Below are 17,298 nucleotides of genomic sequence, written 5' to 3'. Positions count from 1 at the left end.
TGTTGTTCACCTTCTTCCTCTGTTTTTCAGGTTATTTTGTACTTTTATATTTTATATCTTATGTGTATACTTTAAATGTTACTATCAGGCTGTGGTAAACTCTGCATAAAGTGTGTCTGTCCATGTATCCCCCCGTCACCCCGTCGTTTGTACTCACCCACTTATCTGCCCTTTCTGCCTAGCCCTGTAGTTGCTGCGCAGTTCTCAGACAATCTGATGCGACCGTTTGTCATCCACATCATGTCGGTACCTGCTCTCATGACTCATCTCAGCACAGTGACCCCTGAGGTGAGCCTGCCACTTCTGTCTCTGGTTTGTTTGCTAGACTCAAAAGCAAGACTGTTCCTCTGCTGATTCCCACTCCTTCCCCCAGTTTTTCCAGTCGCTGGTGTAGACATGTTTCTGTTAGTAGCCAGAAAAATCAGATTCCTGCTGTCACCCTCCATCTCCCTAACACTTGAAAGCAGTGTTCTGCCTGAGTGAGGAGTAGTGAGCGGTGCCAGGCCCACGCTTTTCAGGAGTGCCTGCCCGACCCCATGTTAACTATCTGCCATGACTTTCAGCGTCTCAGTGTTTTAGAATCCCACGACATGCTTCGCAAATTCATCGTCTTTCTAAGAGACAGTGACCGGTGCCGCGATGCTTGTGAAAGTCTAGAAGGCTGCCGTACTCTGTGTCTGATGGGTGAGTCTAGGAGGTGGGGTTTGGGTTGGTTATGGCCATGGGGGAAGCCTACATGTTTTGTTAAGTATATAAAACCAGGCTCATCTCCGTAGTGCAGATGATGAACAGATAGAATCTCATGTAGAATGGTACTCAGTGGACGCTGTATGGTTAGTTGGCTGCAGAGTTCTTCCCTGAAAGGGAGGGGCTCAGATCAGAGTGGTGTCTCTGTTACAGTGTCTTTGGTACATTGTGGGTGGATCAATTTTTTCTCTGATAGAGCTGTTCTTAGAGATTGGCACTCCTAAGACCAGTCAAACTCAAGATAGCCTTAGTTATAGCTCTTGTGTCTAGGACTGGACCCCAAGGGGAGAGTACTTCGGTAAATACTGAATACAGCCATCTCCCAGGACATATAGCTAATGCTACATCTTAATGTTCCTCCTGGTTTTTAAGTGTTACTGACGCATTAAAATGCCATGCTGAGTGTCCCTCTGTGTGCCTGGCAGTCCAATCTCCCCTATAGTAGCTGTAGAGAGCGTGGGCATCGCTACTCCTGCCTTACAGCCAAGGATGTGATTTCAGGCTGGATTGAGAGCTGTGTCGCTCATCTGTGACCACGCTGGGATTTCAAGTCAAGTCAGCTTGGTTCCTTCAGCCCCTGGCGCTGGCTGAAATCATTCGCATACATTCTCCTTGCTGAGTAACAGCCACCTGAGCCTCGGGCAGAGAGCAGGGCTGCGAGACCCCGCACATCTGTCTGGCATCGCGTTCAGCCTTCTCTCTTCATAGGCAACATCCTCCACTTGGGCTCCCTCAACCCCAAGGTGTTAGAGGAAGAAACAGATGGGTTTGTGAGCTTGCTCACGCAGATGCTGTGCTACTGCCAGAAGTACGTGTCCCAGAAGAAGTCTAACCTCACCCACTGGCATCCTGTGCTTGGCTGGTTTTCCCAGTCTGTGGACTATGGGTATGTTTGGAGAAAGCTTTTCGCTCGTCCTCCCTCCCTCCCTCCCTCCCTCCCTCCCTCCCTCCCTCCCTCCCTCCCTCCTGTTCTCGCCTTCCAGCTTTCGTGGTTTTGTTTTGCTATAGAAGTAATAGGCACTTATTATATAATATAGATACATTATCTCACTGGTGGAGGGCTTGCCTAGCAGGTACAAGGCTCTGGGCTCAATCCCCAGAGCCAAGAGAACATTAAACCACCCAAAATCCTCTTATGCAAATAATCTGGGCAATTGGCCTTTCATCCTTTCCCTTCATTGATAGTTTTAATGTGTAGAGATGACATCATGGTTTTTCACTTTTTTTTAAATTAGTAAATGATGAACCGTGTCCATCTTCTCCAGTATCACTTTCATTGATTACGAGGCAGCCATGCCTCAGAGACACTGAGACAGGGCAAATGATTCAAAGGGGTAACAGTCCCGCTGGCCTTTCCACACAGTGGAATATGAGCGTCTTATAGACTCAGAATCATTAGAACCGCAAGAGTGGAAGAGCAGAGGCGAAGGCAGGCAGCCACCTGACAGAAGTGTGTGCCCTAGGATGGCACCAGGCTGAGGCATCTCCGATATCCCACTGGTCTCTGTCGGGTACCCGAGGAACATCCTTGAGACCCATCCAGACATTAAAAGACATTGCCCCAGGAAGACACTTCTTGTGACACCTCACCTGGGGAGCAAGGGCCCGTGCACTAGGCACACCTTGCCTTCTTTACTGAAGCTCTTCTCTGCTCCTCACCCATTTCCTCATCTGAAATGTAAGGTGATGGCCCCACGTCTCCGAGAGCACTCTGGGTCCTGATGGGGTTGTCTTCATGTCTTGATGCTGCACACCACGGCCTGGCTTGTGCCCAGTGGGTTGTGGCTGTCCCCACAAGATGGTAGGAGCCAGCTTAGGGTCTTGATGGATTCTAGGAGTTGGGATGGTCTGGGAATGCAGCCTGAGTGGAGAGGTGCCCCTAAGGCAAGGAGACCCTGGAGTCTGGTGCTTTCTTAGGCGTTGGACTGGCTGAGTGCAAGAGAAGTGCAGTTGCTGATGGCAGCGTAGGAGACAGCGTGGGAGGCGGCTGGAGTGACAGGCAGATGCAGGCGGGATGCCTGTACAGACCCAGCCCCTCAGTGGCAGTTTCTTCTTCCCTGTTTGTCTGTTGGTTTTTAGACAGAAGCTCATTATGCAACTCAAATTAGTGTCTAACTTTCAACATTCCAGTCTCCTGAGTGCTGGGATTGCAGGCGAGTGACTTGCCAGCTCTGTCCGTATTTACTTTGTCTCCTGTATGGAAGCCACCTGGGACGAGAGTGGGCTCTCCCTGGCGGACAGTGGGTGGCACTGACACTCCCGTCTCCTGCTCTGTCCTAGCCTCAATGAGTCCATGTACCTGATCACCAAACAGCTGCAGTTCCTATGGGGAGTGCCTCTCATCCGCATTTTCTTCTCTGACATCCTCAGCAAGAAGCTGCTGGAGCACCCGGAGCCAGCTCCTGCGCAGCCATCATCCCCACAGAATGTGCTTCCAGTGAAGAGTGAGTGGCTATGCTCAGCCAGAAGGCAGCTCCTGCTCCTTACTGTGTGAATGCCTCACCGCCTGTGGGTCACTCACCCCTCCCACTACCATCTGCAGGCTGCTTAAGTCAGTGACAGGTCATAGGTTAGAAATAAGAGCCTGTGAGATAGAGTGAGGCAGAGCATGCTCAGGGGGTCGCTCTGCTGTCTCTGAGCTTCAGCTTGTCTACAACCTTCCCGATAGCCAAAGGTAAAAGGGTTTTGTGGACCCTTTTTTTCTGTCAGGGAGGAGCAGAAAGTCCGTTTTGTAGGGGACTTTAAGGGTTTTTAGTTTAGTTATAAATCTCCACACAAGGAGCCACTGAGGCATAGGCCAGGCTGGCACCTCAGGAGCACTCCAGGGTAGAGGTGGGCACTGAAGAAAGAAAGCTTTCTCATTCTGCTGTGAGCACAGGTAAGGAAATGTGACCAGCATGTGACCTGGGATTTCTGCCTGCCCCGCTATGTCCCCAAATAAATTCACAGAGCCAGGTTACATAAGGGTTTTTAATAATATTCAAACTCGAGTTTGGACCACACCTCCACCACCCAATGCAGTGGGTGAGGGAAGGGGCAATCTTTTAAAGGGGAAATGCCGTAATCAGGGTAGTTCAAGTCCTGTCGTCTTGGGATTGGGTGAGGGGCACATAGGATAATGTAATTTCTGAACCCAATGGTCAGTTTTTGGGCATGAAAACCTAACAAAGAGATGGCTCAGTGGTTAAGAGCACCGCCTGCTCTTCCAAAGGTCCTGAGTTCAATTCCCGGCAACCACATGGTGGCTCACAATCATCTGTATTGAGGTCTGGTGCCCTCTTCTGGCTTGCAGGCAGAGTACTGAGAATACTGTATACATAATAAATAAATAAATCTTAAAAAAAAAAAAAAGAAAGAAAGAAAACCTAACAAAGAGCTATAATTACTGACAAGGGATCTTCAAGAACAGGATGCCTCCCAAGAACATCTGGGCCTCGTGAAATTTTATGGCCCTGCTCCCTATCTTCTTAATTGGCCATTTTTAGGTTATCTGTTCCAATTCTGCTATGGCAGCACATTTCTGGAGCTGAGATCACCCACCCCCCAGCTCATTATATGACTTAAGATGAAGCCCCTTCTTTAAAATGGAGTTTGCAAAGTCAGGTCCTCAGAGGATAAATGACGGTTCTGCTGCTGGTAGGTGGTGGTGAGTGTGGGCTCCACGCACATCACTTCTTCTGCCTATGGACAGGAAAGCCGAAGGCAGAAGCAGAATGCCATTCAGCCAGGACATGAGGCCTCCAGAACACATACACAGCGCCTGGGCCCGGCCCCTGCTCCCTCCTCCTCTAATATCGTCCTCAACATTCCCCCATGTCTTCATAAAGTTCTGTGACACAGTCAGAGAATGCCACGAGAGCTGAACCTGGCTGCCTTGTGCTGACCAGCACTGTGGTGATCTGAATGGGTCTCCGGGCTTCACCAAAAGCCCAGTGCTAGCTTTTCCCCAGTTCATCCCAAAGGAACACATTGGACTGTGCTACAGCCCTGCCACCCCTGCCGTGACTAGGGTTCTTGCCATGCTTTTCCTCGACAGGTGGGAGCTGGCAGCTGGCTGAATTTCTGCTGAGCGTCTTCTTCCCTCCGTGCCAGGTCTCCTCAAGCGTGCGTTTCAGAAGTCGGCTTCGGTTCGGAACATTCTCAGGCCTGTCGGGGGCCGGCGCGTCGACTCCGCCGAGGTGCAGAAGGTCTGCAGCATCTGTGTGCTCTACCAGACCTCGTTGGCGACTCTCACGCAGATCCGCCTGCAGATCCTCACAGGTCAGACCCGCTTCCGTAGTGGACAGGCAGTTTTCCGAGGGTTAGAGATTGGTGAGCCTCTAACGGCTCACGCCAGCTCATCGTGACACTGCCATCTTGTTCCCCTTGCGAGCTCTTTAATTACAAAGACCAACTTTTTTAAGTTCCTTTCTGAGTAGAACACAATGATAAGAGACAGGAAGAAGACTGTAAACAGCCTTACACCATCACCTCCCAGTGATGCCCACCTGTGCCCGGTGTGCTCACACGCAGTATAGGTGTGCTCAGACAGACACATCTCATCCTACCCTTTTCTGCTCATCACCCATAAGCATTTATCATGTCAGTTCTTCAGAAACCTCATTTTTATTGGCTACATGATGCTCATCATGTGGATATGCCCCACATTTTCTTTTAGCTGAGCAAGAAAATCTCTTCTGTAAGGACAGAATTGGGGGTCAGGAGCTCTTAAGGGGCAGCCCAGGCATTGTTGGTATGAACTGATTTTCTGAGTATAAGTGGACATCTCTAACTGGGAAGCCGTTTGCTTCAGGAAAGGCTAAAGGCAGCTGCGTATATGTGTTTTTAAATCTTTGACTGCTACTGGCTCTGTGTTTACTCCTGTGTGTTCACTCCAGGTAGTCGGCATCTTGTCTGTGCGGGGCACTGAGGATGCCAGGGTCTCTGTCCCAGGCCTATAGTCCAGAGTCAGGGAGACAGCAGTTCACAGCAGCAGCTGTTGAGGACCACACAGTTCTTTGTGGAAGGTAGTCTGGTGTCATCGATGCCACCCCGACTGAGACTTGCTCTTTGTGGCAGAGTAATGCCAGGTCGTCCCCACTGGTAGCACAAGAGATGAAGAAGAAGCAGGTGGCTCCGTGTGCATTTGAAAGGTGCATCTGTAGTTCTCACGGGCACATGGTATTGGGGCATGAGGACTAGGGTGACACCGCCTGTGTGGCCTGAGCCCCTCTGCGGCCTCACCGCTGAGCCGGAAGCAAGGTTGGCCTTGGGCGGCTCCCCAGAAGAAACTAGTGGGAGGAAAACAGGGCAGGAGCTGCCTGGCATTTACAGCCCCCAGGACCTGAGGGACCTGAGAGGTTCTTGCGGGAGAGGATTTTGAGGTTACCACCTGTCTCTTTAAGGTGAACTCACAACAAAACTCATTCTTCTGTGCGGAAGCTGAAAATGAGTCTCTTGGCTCACACCTTTGTGATAAAAGTGCTATGGAGTTCGTTCTTTCGCTGTAATCTTAAGACAGTTGCAGAGCTGGCCTGATCAACAGCAGTGCGACCGTACTGCACCCTTGTATGCCCACAGCACGTAGCCCTGCGACCACCTGTGGGCCTTTTGTCCCCTGTGTGTGTCACACGGGCAGTTGCTTTCTTCTTGTATTCAGTAAGATATTTTATCTTTGCCCAGTGCAGTGTAGGATTACTCTGTTTCTTTATGTGTTTTTAAATTGTAAGGCTTTGAATTCTTCAGTGTATATGATTTGCATACACATGAGCCCCTGTGTAGCCAGCATGCTGGACAGGAAGCAAGCGGCATCCACCTTAGAGTCTCTTTGCCTCCTCACGGGTCATCAGTTCACCTGTCAGCATCCTTAAGTAGCACTGAGGGAGTCTCCCAGAGTCCCCCCGCAGGCAGCACGTCTTACCCAGACAGGCTTCACTTGAGACTAATTCTGAGAGTGCCTTCCCCACTGAGAGGAATCAGGTCCAGTGCAGACCTGCTGCTCTCTGGGACATCTTAGCTATCACTCTGGAGCCTTGACCCAGGCTTTCCTGATCTCTGCCACAGCATTGGCCAGAGGTATGCCAGTCTATAGCCTGTGTGTCCAGGCCCTGTAATCCCTGGGAAGCAGATTAGAAGGTTCCCATTGCACCTGTTGCTTGCTCCAAGGGTTCATTTTGGGGTGTCTCTGCTGCAGCCGTTCACTGCTTTCCTGGTTTCAGTGTAGCAGCAGGTAGGAGGGAGCTCATCCAAATGCAGGTGAGCCTGTGAGATTGCTCAAGGCAGGGGTCTGCCCGTAGACCAAGCCAGCCTGTCACCGTCACAGATACTCTTCTGTTGGAACACAGCCAAATCCATTCAATTCCTTCATTCCTGTGTCTGCTCTGAGTGTAGTAACAGTGTCCAGGTAAACCTGGCCTGTTCTTACTTACAATGAAGACCAAGAAAACAGCTGACCTGTGTGAATTCTTCCATGACAAGTAATTGAGTCAGAGCCATGGCAGCAAGCCTCAGGTACTCAACGCAGCCAGCTGACCAGACTAGTTCAATAAAGGAAGTGCCAGGCTGGGATGCACACTGCCTGCTGGCCTGGAAGCTGCACTCTGAGTGCTGCCAGTGTGCAGTCATTCTTCGCTCAGTTAAACCCTGATCAATTGACTTGTCTCAAGCTTTTAACAACAGATGCCTGACCTTAGCTGCTTTCTGTAACTGGGGTGTCTGTCCCACCCACCAGTTCCCGAATAACCACTCTGAGGCTTAATATTAAAAACTATTTGGCCTATTAGCTCAGGCTTAGTATTAACTAGTTCTCTTTTTTTTGTTTTGTTTTGTTTTTTTTGTTTTGTTTTTCGAGACAGGGTTTCTCTGTGGTTTTGGAGCCTGTCCTGGAACTAGCTCTTGTAGACCAGGCTGGTCTCGAACTCACAGAGATCCGCCTGCCTCTGCCTCCCGAGTGCTGGGATTAAAGGCGTGCGCCACCACCGCCCGGCTTATTAACTAGTTCTTACAACTTAAATTAACCCATTTCTATTAGTTTGTATTTTACTGCAGGGCTTGTGACTTGTTACCTCACACCTTGCTTCTCCGGCAGCTGCTGTCATCTTCCTGACTCTGCCCTTTTTCTCCCTGAATCTGTTTAAATTTCCCACCTGACTCTTGTCTGCCTGGCTATTGGCCAAATCAGCTTCTTTATTAACCAATGGTAATAAGATATATTCACAGCATGCAGAAACACATCCCACAGCAGGTTTCCTGACTTAAAACATGGCTACTGTGTCAGACAGACCCTGGTTCTCTCTGAGCCTCGCTACGCTTCAACTCCTCTTATAAGGCAGAGCTGCGCTGGGCTTTGTGGGCGGGTGTGCTCAGGAGCTTTGCACTGTGGAGTCTCGCTTGTGGGCATCCTTACCCAGGGTCAGCTGCCCCTGCTGCTGTGACCCTTAGGGTGGAAAGGCTTTTCCTGTTGGCCCGTCTCTCACACACTGCTTTAAGTGTTGTGCTTTTCCAATGGAAAGAAAGAAATAGCAGACCAGCTGAAGTCTCCACCTGAAGCTTGGGTTTCTCTCCTTTTCCAGGCCTTACGTACCTTGATGACCTGCTGCCCAAGCTGTGGGCATTTATCTGTGAGCTGGGGCCCCATGGAGGGTTAAAGCTCTTCTTGGAATGCCTGAACAATGACACTGGAGAGTCCAAGCAGCTCCTGGCCATGCTGATGCTGTTCTGTGATTGTTCCCGGCATCTCATCACGTATGTTGATGGGGGCTGAATGCTCTGACTAGGACTCAGTGGGGCCATCAACAATGTGGGGAAGTGAGTAACCACACCCATGTGGCAGGCCATTCTAAGAACTGGCCAAGAACTGGGCGTGTTGATGCACGCCTGTAATGGCAGCTACTTAGGAGAAATCTCTTGAGTGCAAAAATTCCAGGCCAGCCTGGTCAACATGGCAAGAACCCATAGCCCTTTGCATCTCCCACCACAAAAAACAGACCGTATTCACAAAGCAGGTGGCATGTGCCAGGTATTCAGCAGTTGCTAGGTACTTCCAGAGCAGCAGCTGTGCCTCTGCGATCTCTGAAGATGTGTTCAAACCATATCTCAGCCATTTATTCACTCTAGGTAATTACAGGAAAACTCCAGACTCAGAGTTTACTGAGACACCAGTTTCCTCATCTATAGATGAAGTAACTCCAGCACCCAGCTCTGAGGCTTGCGTAGGGACGCCTTAGGGATTACAGGAGATAATCGGTGCTTACCGCCCAGTCCTCAAGCTGACTCTAGACAAGTCGAGTTGACCTCGCTGAGCCACTCTTTCCTCATTGGTGGGATGGAGGCAACGTCACTTACCACACAGAGTAACTAAGAGAAGGCATTGTTTAGAACGCGGTCAGGCAGCCTGGGACATTTGCAAGAATCCTCGTGTTCCCTTCTGCATTTGCTGCTGTCTTCCACTCTCTCCAAAGATCTAGACCGGACCTCAGGCAGCGCCTTATAGACTAGAAGATCTTATATCAAGAGGGTTCAGGACATGTAGCTAGCTGACTAGGTGCCCTAAAGGAAGGGGTCTACTGACCAGGATAAGTACACTAATGGATGAGACAAGGCTAACCCAGGACTGAGCTGTATTCTAAAGCACGTGGAGAGAGTCCCGTACATTTTCAGTTGAGCTGTGTCATGTCCATCCATCCATGCATCCATCCATGCATCCATCCATCCATCTATCCACTCATACATTCTTTCAAACATTCACTTGCTCACTGTTGTCACTAGTGACTAGTGGTCTCTCTCCGAGACATGGGATCTGGTTTCACAGTGCTGCGACCGACTCAAGACTCCTTTATGGTCAGGCACGGATGAGGTATGGTGGAGAATGTGTCAGGCTTCCACGGAAAAGGCTCTGAGTAGAACTTACTGTTCTGTCTGTCATCCTACTCTGAACAATTTCAAGTATAAACAGAAGGTAGAGAAGATTAGCAGGCCCTCAAGAGCTATCCTTAGCTCATGGCCAACTTGCTTCACTTAAACAGCCAGTAGTGTCGTCCCCCGTCTCCCCGCCCCGCTTTCTCTGAGGCCGATCTTAGACATCATGCCATTTTGTCTGCAAGCCGTGCAGGACGTGCCTTGAAAAGCCAGTGCTCTCTTCACCTTGTTTGTTTTGTCTAGAAGACAGCTAAGTCTCATTTGTTTCCGTTTTTCAATGGAAAATTCTGAACAGTTTTCTGCCCCGTGTAGCATCCTCGATGACATTGAAGTGTATGAAGAACAAATCTCATTCAAGCTGGAAGAACTAGTCACCATCTCCTCTTTTCTCAATTCCTTCGTGTTTAAGATGATCTGGGACGGAATCGTAGGTAAGGCGAAGGTCACCCCCGTTCTTTGGTGCTACTCAGGCAGCCAGTCTGTACCCTTAGCTGCAGGTGTCTCGGCTTTAAAGGTGGTAGAGAATGCCTGTCTTCACATGGCTGGGTGCACTCATGAGATAGCGTGGTTGCAGAGGTCTCTCTGCTGGCTCCTTCAGGCTGTGCACTTGGGGTTTTTACTAGTGATGAGCTCTGCACTGAAATGCCCTTTACATCTACACTTTGGTTTCCATGGGGATGGAGCTTGTACCAGTTCCTGCTGTTCAGTCCAAAGCTCCTTAGAGAAAAGGGCCTTTGGATGGTGCATTCTTGGAATGCAACATGGGTGACTTCCCTGAAAGATACCTAGGGGCGTTTAGAACGCTCCTGAGAGCCTGTGGTCCCACTGAAGCGAGTGCCAGAGCTCAGGCCTGCCATGCTGAGCACTGCCCACCAACTCTGACCCCTCCTGTCTGCTATACAGAGAACGCCAAGGGTGAGACCTTGGAGCTGTTCCAGTCCGTCCACGGGTGGCTGATGGTGCTGTATGAGCGAGACTGCAGAAGGCGCTTTGCTCCTGAGGACCACTGGCTGCGAAAGTGAGCACGGGGTAGGGCAGGGCTGGGAAGCCTGGGTCCTCAGTCATGCCTGCAGCCTAGGTGCCCAGCTGCTCGGCATTTGTACTTAGGGTGAGAAGCTGCCTCTTCTCTTGCACCCTGTCCATTTGTCTGTGAAGCACCTGTCTGGGTGTGTCACGTAGCAGTCCCTTCTCTTCCTCCAGTGTCACTCCAGTCAGTTGATGGTGATAAAGCCAGGTCACTCTCAGCAGCTGTCTCATCTCCCAGCTGATCTGATAGTTACATTATCAACAGAATTACCTGAGTAAAAACTGCTTCCAGGTTTGGGAAGGTGGGCTGGGGAGCCCTGAGACAGAAACTAAACTCAAGAGCATATCTGCATTTCTGTCAGTGACCTGTGGAATCTCAGGAAATGGTTGTAGTTCTGACAACAGAGCAGGGCCTCGCAAACTCTGCCGCGCAGGGCTCTGTGGGCCAGACAGCCTCGGCCCTAGCCGCTCCCTCCGCTGTGGTGCCACCAAGACAGCCACAGACCATGCACATAAGCTTCAACAGGTGTGGCTGTATTCCCATAAGATTTCCAAAAGTAGGTGACAGCCACACTTGGCCACATGCCCTGCATTGCCAGCCCTGCACTAGAAAGACTTTTCTGGTTTTGGTAATCACATCTGTCTGTCTCCTGAAGGGATCTCAAGCCTTGGGTGCTCTTCCAGGAACTTGACAAGGACCGCAGGAGGGCTCAGCTGATCCTGCAGCACATCCCCCATGTCGTTCCTCACAAGAACGTGAGTTGACTCGGTACCTTCTGTCCCCGTGTTGTTTGTGGCTCCTCGCCACTGTGATTGGAAATGTCTGTGGGTGTCATTCATCCCTCACATGCAGTGGTGGGCTGTCTTACTCGGGCAGCTTGTGCTAAGACAGCGTAGGTGGTTTGAAGTCAGGTAATGCGAGCTGTGTGCAATGGAACCCTCAGGGGTCAAGAGATGGCTCTACACACGGTGGAAGGAAAGCATTAACCTTAACAGATTACCCTCTGACCTCCACACAGCAACAAGGCAGGTACCCACACAAGCACATGTAATTAGTTGATTTTCTTAAAGTGAGAAATAATTTTAATTAAAAAACAAATTGTCAACAATCTCCCGTTGATGCATTTTCTCATTACTTGGATTTCAGTTTAGGTTTTACATAAGATCATTATATGAAGTTTTAGATTCACTGCGTGAGATTTAAAGTAACTTTCAAACTTAGATTTCACCTACATCTAATCAGTAAGTATTTTCTAATGAAGTAGGGTATTTTGTTTGCTCTAACTCAGAAACAATACAAATGATATATATTCAGCTCACAGGGAAGTGAGGGGCAGAACTTCAAGGCCTGGGACGAGAGAAAATATGAAGGATGGAGTTGGAAATGAAGCTAGAGCCTTGTAAAGCCTGTGGCTAGTCCAGAATAGAGGCCCTGCTCAGAGCTCTGGCCATCGTGTGGGGACCGACTAGAAGCAAGAACGTTAAAACAGGCTGGCCAGAGCGGTCGAGCCAGAGGAGGACAATGACAGAGGCCAGAAGTTACACTCACCATCAAGAAGGCTAGAGGGGAAGCCAGGTCTCGGCCTGGGAAAGCCACCCCCAGCTTAGGGAGACAGACAAAGGCAGGTCTGTAAGCAGCTACCCCTGGGTAACAGGGATCTGCCCGGCAGGGCACCAAGGCAGAAGGGGAGGAGCCCAGGGATTTTTCAGAGAACACTAGGAAGAGAGCATGCAAAAGCCTTGGGAAGAGCCAGACACTATGATAGGAGCTTCCGGGATATGCTGGACACTGGGACAGTTTCGTGTCCCTCGAGCCCCCTTCAGAAAAGGCCCCTTTTCTATCCTCCCCCAGCAGATACATATTTAGAAAAGAGCAAAGATGAAGTGTTTGTAATTCTTGCTCTTTGGAGATACTGAGTCCTCACTGCTCTCTGGCTTTACTGTAATACTTTGTACGCAGTGGTGTGCCAGTAATGTGGCTGCTTCATGGACGGGCCTTAGGAATGGGGGAATCTCCTGGAGATTACTTAGGCACGTGTGTCCTCCCTGAGAGACCACACACAGTCTCTCTTATGCACACAGAGGGGCACATACACCTCTCCTAGAAATTCCACAGCTTGGTGAAGCCAGCCATCCTGTGCTGTGTTCTCTAAGGGATGGTGCACCCCTCCTCACCTTTAACTTCCTACTGCTTGGTGATGTCTGCTCTCTGCCTTTGAACAGCCCCCAAAGTTAGCGTCTCTAATCCAGGGTTGAATCTCCTAAGATTTGCAATGCCTATTATCCATCTTGTGAATCTTCCATCTTCTGTGGGGCAGGATGGCCTGAGGTAGGATAAGGCAGCTGTGAAGTGGGGGCTTGACCTTTGTCCCACTGTCCTGGAGAGAGTTGTCTTCACTCAGGTGTCTGCTGTGGTCACTAAAGCTTCCCAGTCTCTTAAACGTTGCATAAGGTTGCCTTGACCCTCTTTCCATCCTCCATGGAAATCTAGAGCCCAGTCAGGCTGCCTGTGATTCTGAGAGACTGATAGTACTCCCATAATCCCCTGTATCTCCAGCTCCACTTCTGGGAACAGTCGCTACCCACACGTCACAGATGACCCTGCTAGAGAGTTGGGGTCTGTAGAAGGAGCTGTGGCCTGCTTTCCTGCCGCCAGCTCCCAGCCACATGGCTAGCTTTGCCCCAAAATAACAACACACAAAGTGTATTCATATAAACACTGCTTGGCCCATTTCTATTAATGTGTGTAGCACCACAAGGTGGTGACTTATCTTACCTAACCCATATTTAGTAATCTGTGCAGCACCAGTCTTACCGGGAAAGATTCAGCATGTCTGACCTGGCGGCTTGCTTCATCACGTCTGCCCTGGAGAGAAGAGGCATGGCGTCTGAGCTCACTTCCTCTTCCTCCCAGCATTCTGTTCTGTTTACTCCACCCACCTATGTTCTAACCTATCAGGCCAAGCAGTTTCTTTATTAATTAACCAATGACCTTCCTCCATCAGGGGTTGTCATCCCACGTAACTTAAATATTGTTTCTTAAGCTGCTGAGAAAGGGGGAGGTGGGAGTGGGTCACTGGGTCCTCTCTGCTCCCTCCCTCACAATCTTGGAACCCTCAGAACTTCTGATGAGATGTGGAGCGTGGTCCTTTTTATTAATTCCAGGTACCTTATGGAAGGACAGTCCTTCCACTGAGTACCCACATTGTCTTGGAAGCCACTGGCAATTGCTTTTTTCTTAAAAACTGTTTTACCTTGATGGAGGTGCTATAAGGATTAAATGAAATGGAGTGTCATTATTACCTGTTTTACTTTGTTTTCTTCTTTGCCATTTTCCCCTCCCTACCTCCACACCTCCCCCTTCCTCTTCCCCACCCTGCCCTTCTGCTTTTGTATCATACATATATGATATGTATTTAAATCCAGTCTCCACGTGTGGAAGAAAACACCTTTGTCACATCTGGCAGAGTTCCCCTAGCATGATGGTCCCCGCGCCTACCCATTTTCCTGCCAGTGATGTGACCGCAGTCTTTACCGCTAGATAGAATTGCATGTGTTGCTTGGACATCCATCTAGGCTGGTTCCATGTGGGTGTTGAGAACCAGACTCTTCTCTGCAGCCCCCAGCTCCCTTTTGGTAAGCACAGTTGTGGCTGGTTACTCCCTGGGATGCTATGGTCCCTGCCCCTGTGGTCATGCTAGGCTCGGTGAATGTGCAGGTACTCCCAGCCACTTGAGACCAGGAGATAGAGGCCAGCCCGAGTCTCTTGCTAAGATGCAGGTGCTTGTCAGAGCCCTAGGGCTGAGAAAACAGGTTCACTCTGAACGGTGACTGAGAACCTGCTGTGTGGCAAGTCTGAGGACACAGGAAGCAGGCAGGAAAGCCAGGCATCTTTATACTGCAGGTTTGTTTTTTATATCTGACAGTCAGAACATTTGTCTTCAAATGGTTTTTGTGTCTGAAATCATAATATTGATTTCCTCTAGACCAGACACATCTGTCAAAAGCAGCCTGTGTGACTGGCGGTGCCCCTGGGCTTCTGAGATGGCTATTGACCATATGAGAGTGGTTTCGATGGCACTGGTTCTTGCTGGACTCCAGTTGTGGCCAGGCACCTCTCTCTGAAAGGCATCTGTCTTGGTGCCAGTTTAGCTGATTCCCAGAGGTGTTTTGGGGAGTGTGCACTGTTCTCACAGGACACCTCTGAACCATAGCACACAGGGTGTCCTGTTCTCATCCCGTCTCAGCTGACTTGAGTTTTGGCCATTTTGTATAAGGGATTTTGTTTTGTTTCGGTTTTGACATCAGTTGTTGACCCTGTTTCTGGTCCCACCTTTGCTCACTTTCAGAGAGTCCTCCTGTTCCGAAATATGGTTACCAAGGAGAAAGAGAAGCTGGGACTTGTGGAAACGAGCTCTGCTTCCCCTCACGTCACACACATCACTATCCGCAGGTCCCGGATGTTGGAGGTGAGTGACCACTCACGGCGAAGAGCGCTCTGTGGGGTGGATCTAGTGGGTGGCCGCTGCTTCCAGACCCTCTTGTCACTCTGTGGTATAAAAACTCAGAGCGAAGCTCTTAGAGCAGGAAGGGTTGTTTAGCCAATCAGCTGGGCAGGGTAGCCGCTCAGTCTAGCATGTCCTCAGTGCTGGGGGCTTCAGTGTCTTCCTGGACCCTGTGAGGGACCTAGGTGTAGCGCCTGCACTATGGGACAGTACACAAACCTAAGCTGGAGACTTAAAAACACACGCACACAGACAGACGGGGACACGGGTCATCCTTGATACAAGAGTGCCAAGTTTATTGTGCTCCAGGGAAGCTTATATAGGGATCCTTAACTGATAGCTACACCCCAGCTCTCGGGATCTTTCAGGTGCAGGCCTCCCCAGAACTCACTCCCCTGTCATCAGGGTCTTGTGCTCAGAGCAGCAGCAGGCACAGGTAAACAAGTTGTTTTTGCTCCGTTCACTTTAGCAGGCAAAGGGTCTGAGGCAGGCAAAGAAAGTCAAGGGGCCAGGGGCCTGCAGCCCCCAACAGCTCCCCCTTTTTCTATATAATTAGACCAGGCCTGTCTTGGGTTGCAGAAGCACATATTCACATCTTACCGGTCATAAAGAACACTTGCCTCAGCACGCAAGGCCTCTGTCTTAGGTTGACTGTGACAGGCTTCTGTCTTACCCGTCTCTGGCTCACTGGTCTTTCCATAGCCTGCTAACCCATACTGCTCTTGGAGGAAGCTCACTCTCTTGGGCAAATAGTGATATTACATCACTGCTGCTGACGCCTGTTGTAGAGGCAGAGCAACAGAAGCCCTCTGGCTACAGGAGTTCCTAACTGCTCAGCAAGCCTAGACCATATGGGAGTGGCTGGACTGGCATGGAGGTGGCACAGATATAATGAAAGGAAAGGGAGCAGCCAACCGCATGCTCCGACTGTTCTTATGAAAGGAGGGCTATAGCTCAAACTGAAAAATGCCTTGGTGAAAATTATATCGGGAATTCTGGACCTCCAAAGCAGTGGCAACCTGTCTGGCTAGGGGATCAACAGTGCTAACCACAGCAGTCGTCTGACTGGTAGCAATTTTGGTTGTCTCAGAGGCCACAGTGGTGACAATAGCAGCCACCACAGCCTTGGCTGTTCTGTAGCCCAATCAGTGGAAAGGAACTACGGCCACACGGGACTATCAGCACCAGCAGATTCCTGACCAGGGCCCATCGTACCTGTTGCCCGTGGCTGATGGTCAGGAGAACCGTCCATAGGATGCACAAGTCGTTCAGGAACCCAAATGGGGCTTTCAGTACCCTGCAGAAACACACATGCACTTCCACGCCCCCAAGTGAGGACTGGATCAGGCCGCTTCCATGCTCCGGTCAACACATCCTTCCACTGTGACATCAGATGAATAGAGCCACGGGGCTGCCAGTGCCGCTGAGCAGCCGATGTTTGAGTATGTGATTCAAACGTTAGAAAATTTAATATGTATAGAACATTAGAAAGGATATCCCGGGGAGTACTATACTCCCCCTTGATTGTTTTGTGAATATAGTCTTTGAGAGTTTGCTGAGCCCATTCTACAATAGCCTGTCCCTGGGGATTGTAAGGAATTCCTGTCTTATGAAGGATGTCATAATTGAAAGCCTTTACTGAAATAAGCTGGTCCATTGTCCATTTTAATCAATTTTGGGGCCCCATATAGGCAAAAGCTTGGAGCCAATGGCTTTTTACATCCTTCACCTTTGCCCCTGAGTGCGAGGAGGCAAAGAGCATGCCTGGATAAGTATCCACAGAAACATGTACAAATCCCAATTTGCCAAAAGATGTCACATGAGTAACGTCTATCTGCCAGATATGATTGGGCAAAAGGCCCTGAGAATTAACTCCTAGATGAGGAACAGGAGCAAGTTCTGCTCACAAAGGACTTGCTTTGACAATCGTAAAAGCTTGCTCCTTAGAAATTTTATATGTGAGCCTCAAAGAAGTAACATTAAGATGGAATTTATCATGAGCCCACTGGGCAGAGGCCAAGGAAACCTGGGGCAGAGAGATTAAGAGAGCATGGGTCACTTGAACAACCTAAGAGGACCAGGTAAGCCAGAATGTGCCCGAAGGTGGCCAATATAAATCTTGAGA

General features: G+C 49.8%; 1 protein-coding gene across 4 annotated transcripts in view; it reads left to right on the top strand.

Annotated features, from left to right (window-relative positions):
- The window catches only part of Ube3b (ubiquitin protein ligase E3B), a 54,884-nt gene that overhangs the window by 20,334 nt on the left and 17,252 nt on the right, over window positions 1-17,298 (top strand). For all 4 annotated transcript variants that reach the window (XM_057764251.1, XM_057764249.1, XM_057764252.1 and 1 more), the window contains 10 exons: window positions 183-288; window positions 564-684; window positions 1,456-1,633; window positions 3,028-3,191; window positions 4,840-5,007; window positions 8,298-8,469; window positions 9,955-10,073; window positions 10,546-10,660; window positions 11,325-11,424; window positions 15,018-15,137. In XM_057764251.1, coding sequence (XP_057620234.1) covers window positions 183-288; window positions 564-684; window positions 1,456-1,633; window positions 3,028-3,191; window positions 4,840-5,007; window positions 8,298-8,469; window positions 9,955-10,073; window positions 10,546-10,660; window positions 11,325-11,424; window positions 15,018-15,137 — 1,363 coding nt within the window. The remainder of the gene's footprint in view (window positions 1-182; window positions 289-563; window positions 685-1,455; window positions 1,634-3,027; window positions 3,192-4,839; window positions 5,008-8,297; window positions 8,470-9,954; window positions 10,074-10,545; window positions 10,661-11,324; window positions 11,425-15,017; window positions 15,138-17,298) is intronic.

Source organism: Chionomys nivalis, chromosome 3 (assembly GCF_950005125.1).
Source record: "Chionomys nivalis chromosome 3, mChiNiv1.1, whole genome shotgun sequence".
In the NCBI taxonomy this organism is placed as follows: domain Eukaryota; kingdom Metazoa; phylum Chordata; class Mammalia; order Rodentia; family Cricetidae; genus Chionomys; species Chionomys nivalis.
This window is presented reverse-complemented; position numbering and strand designations above follow the sequence as displayed.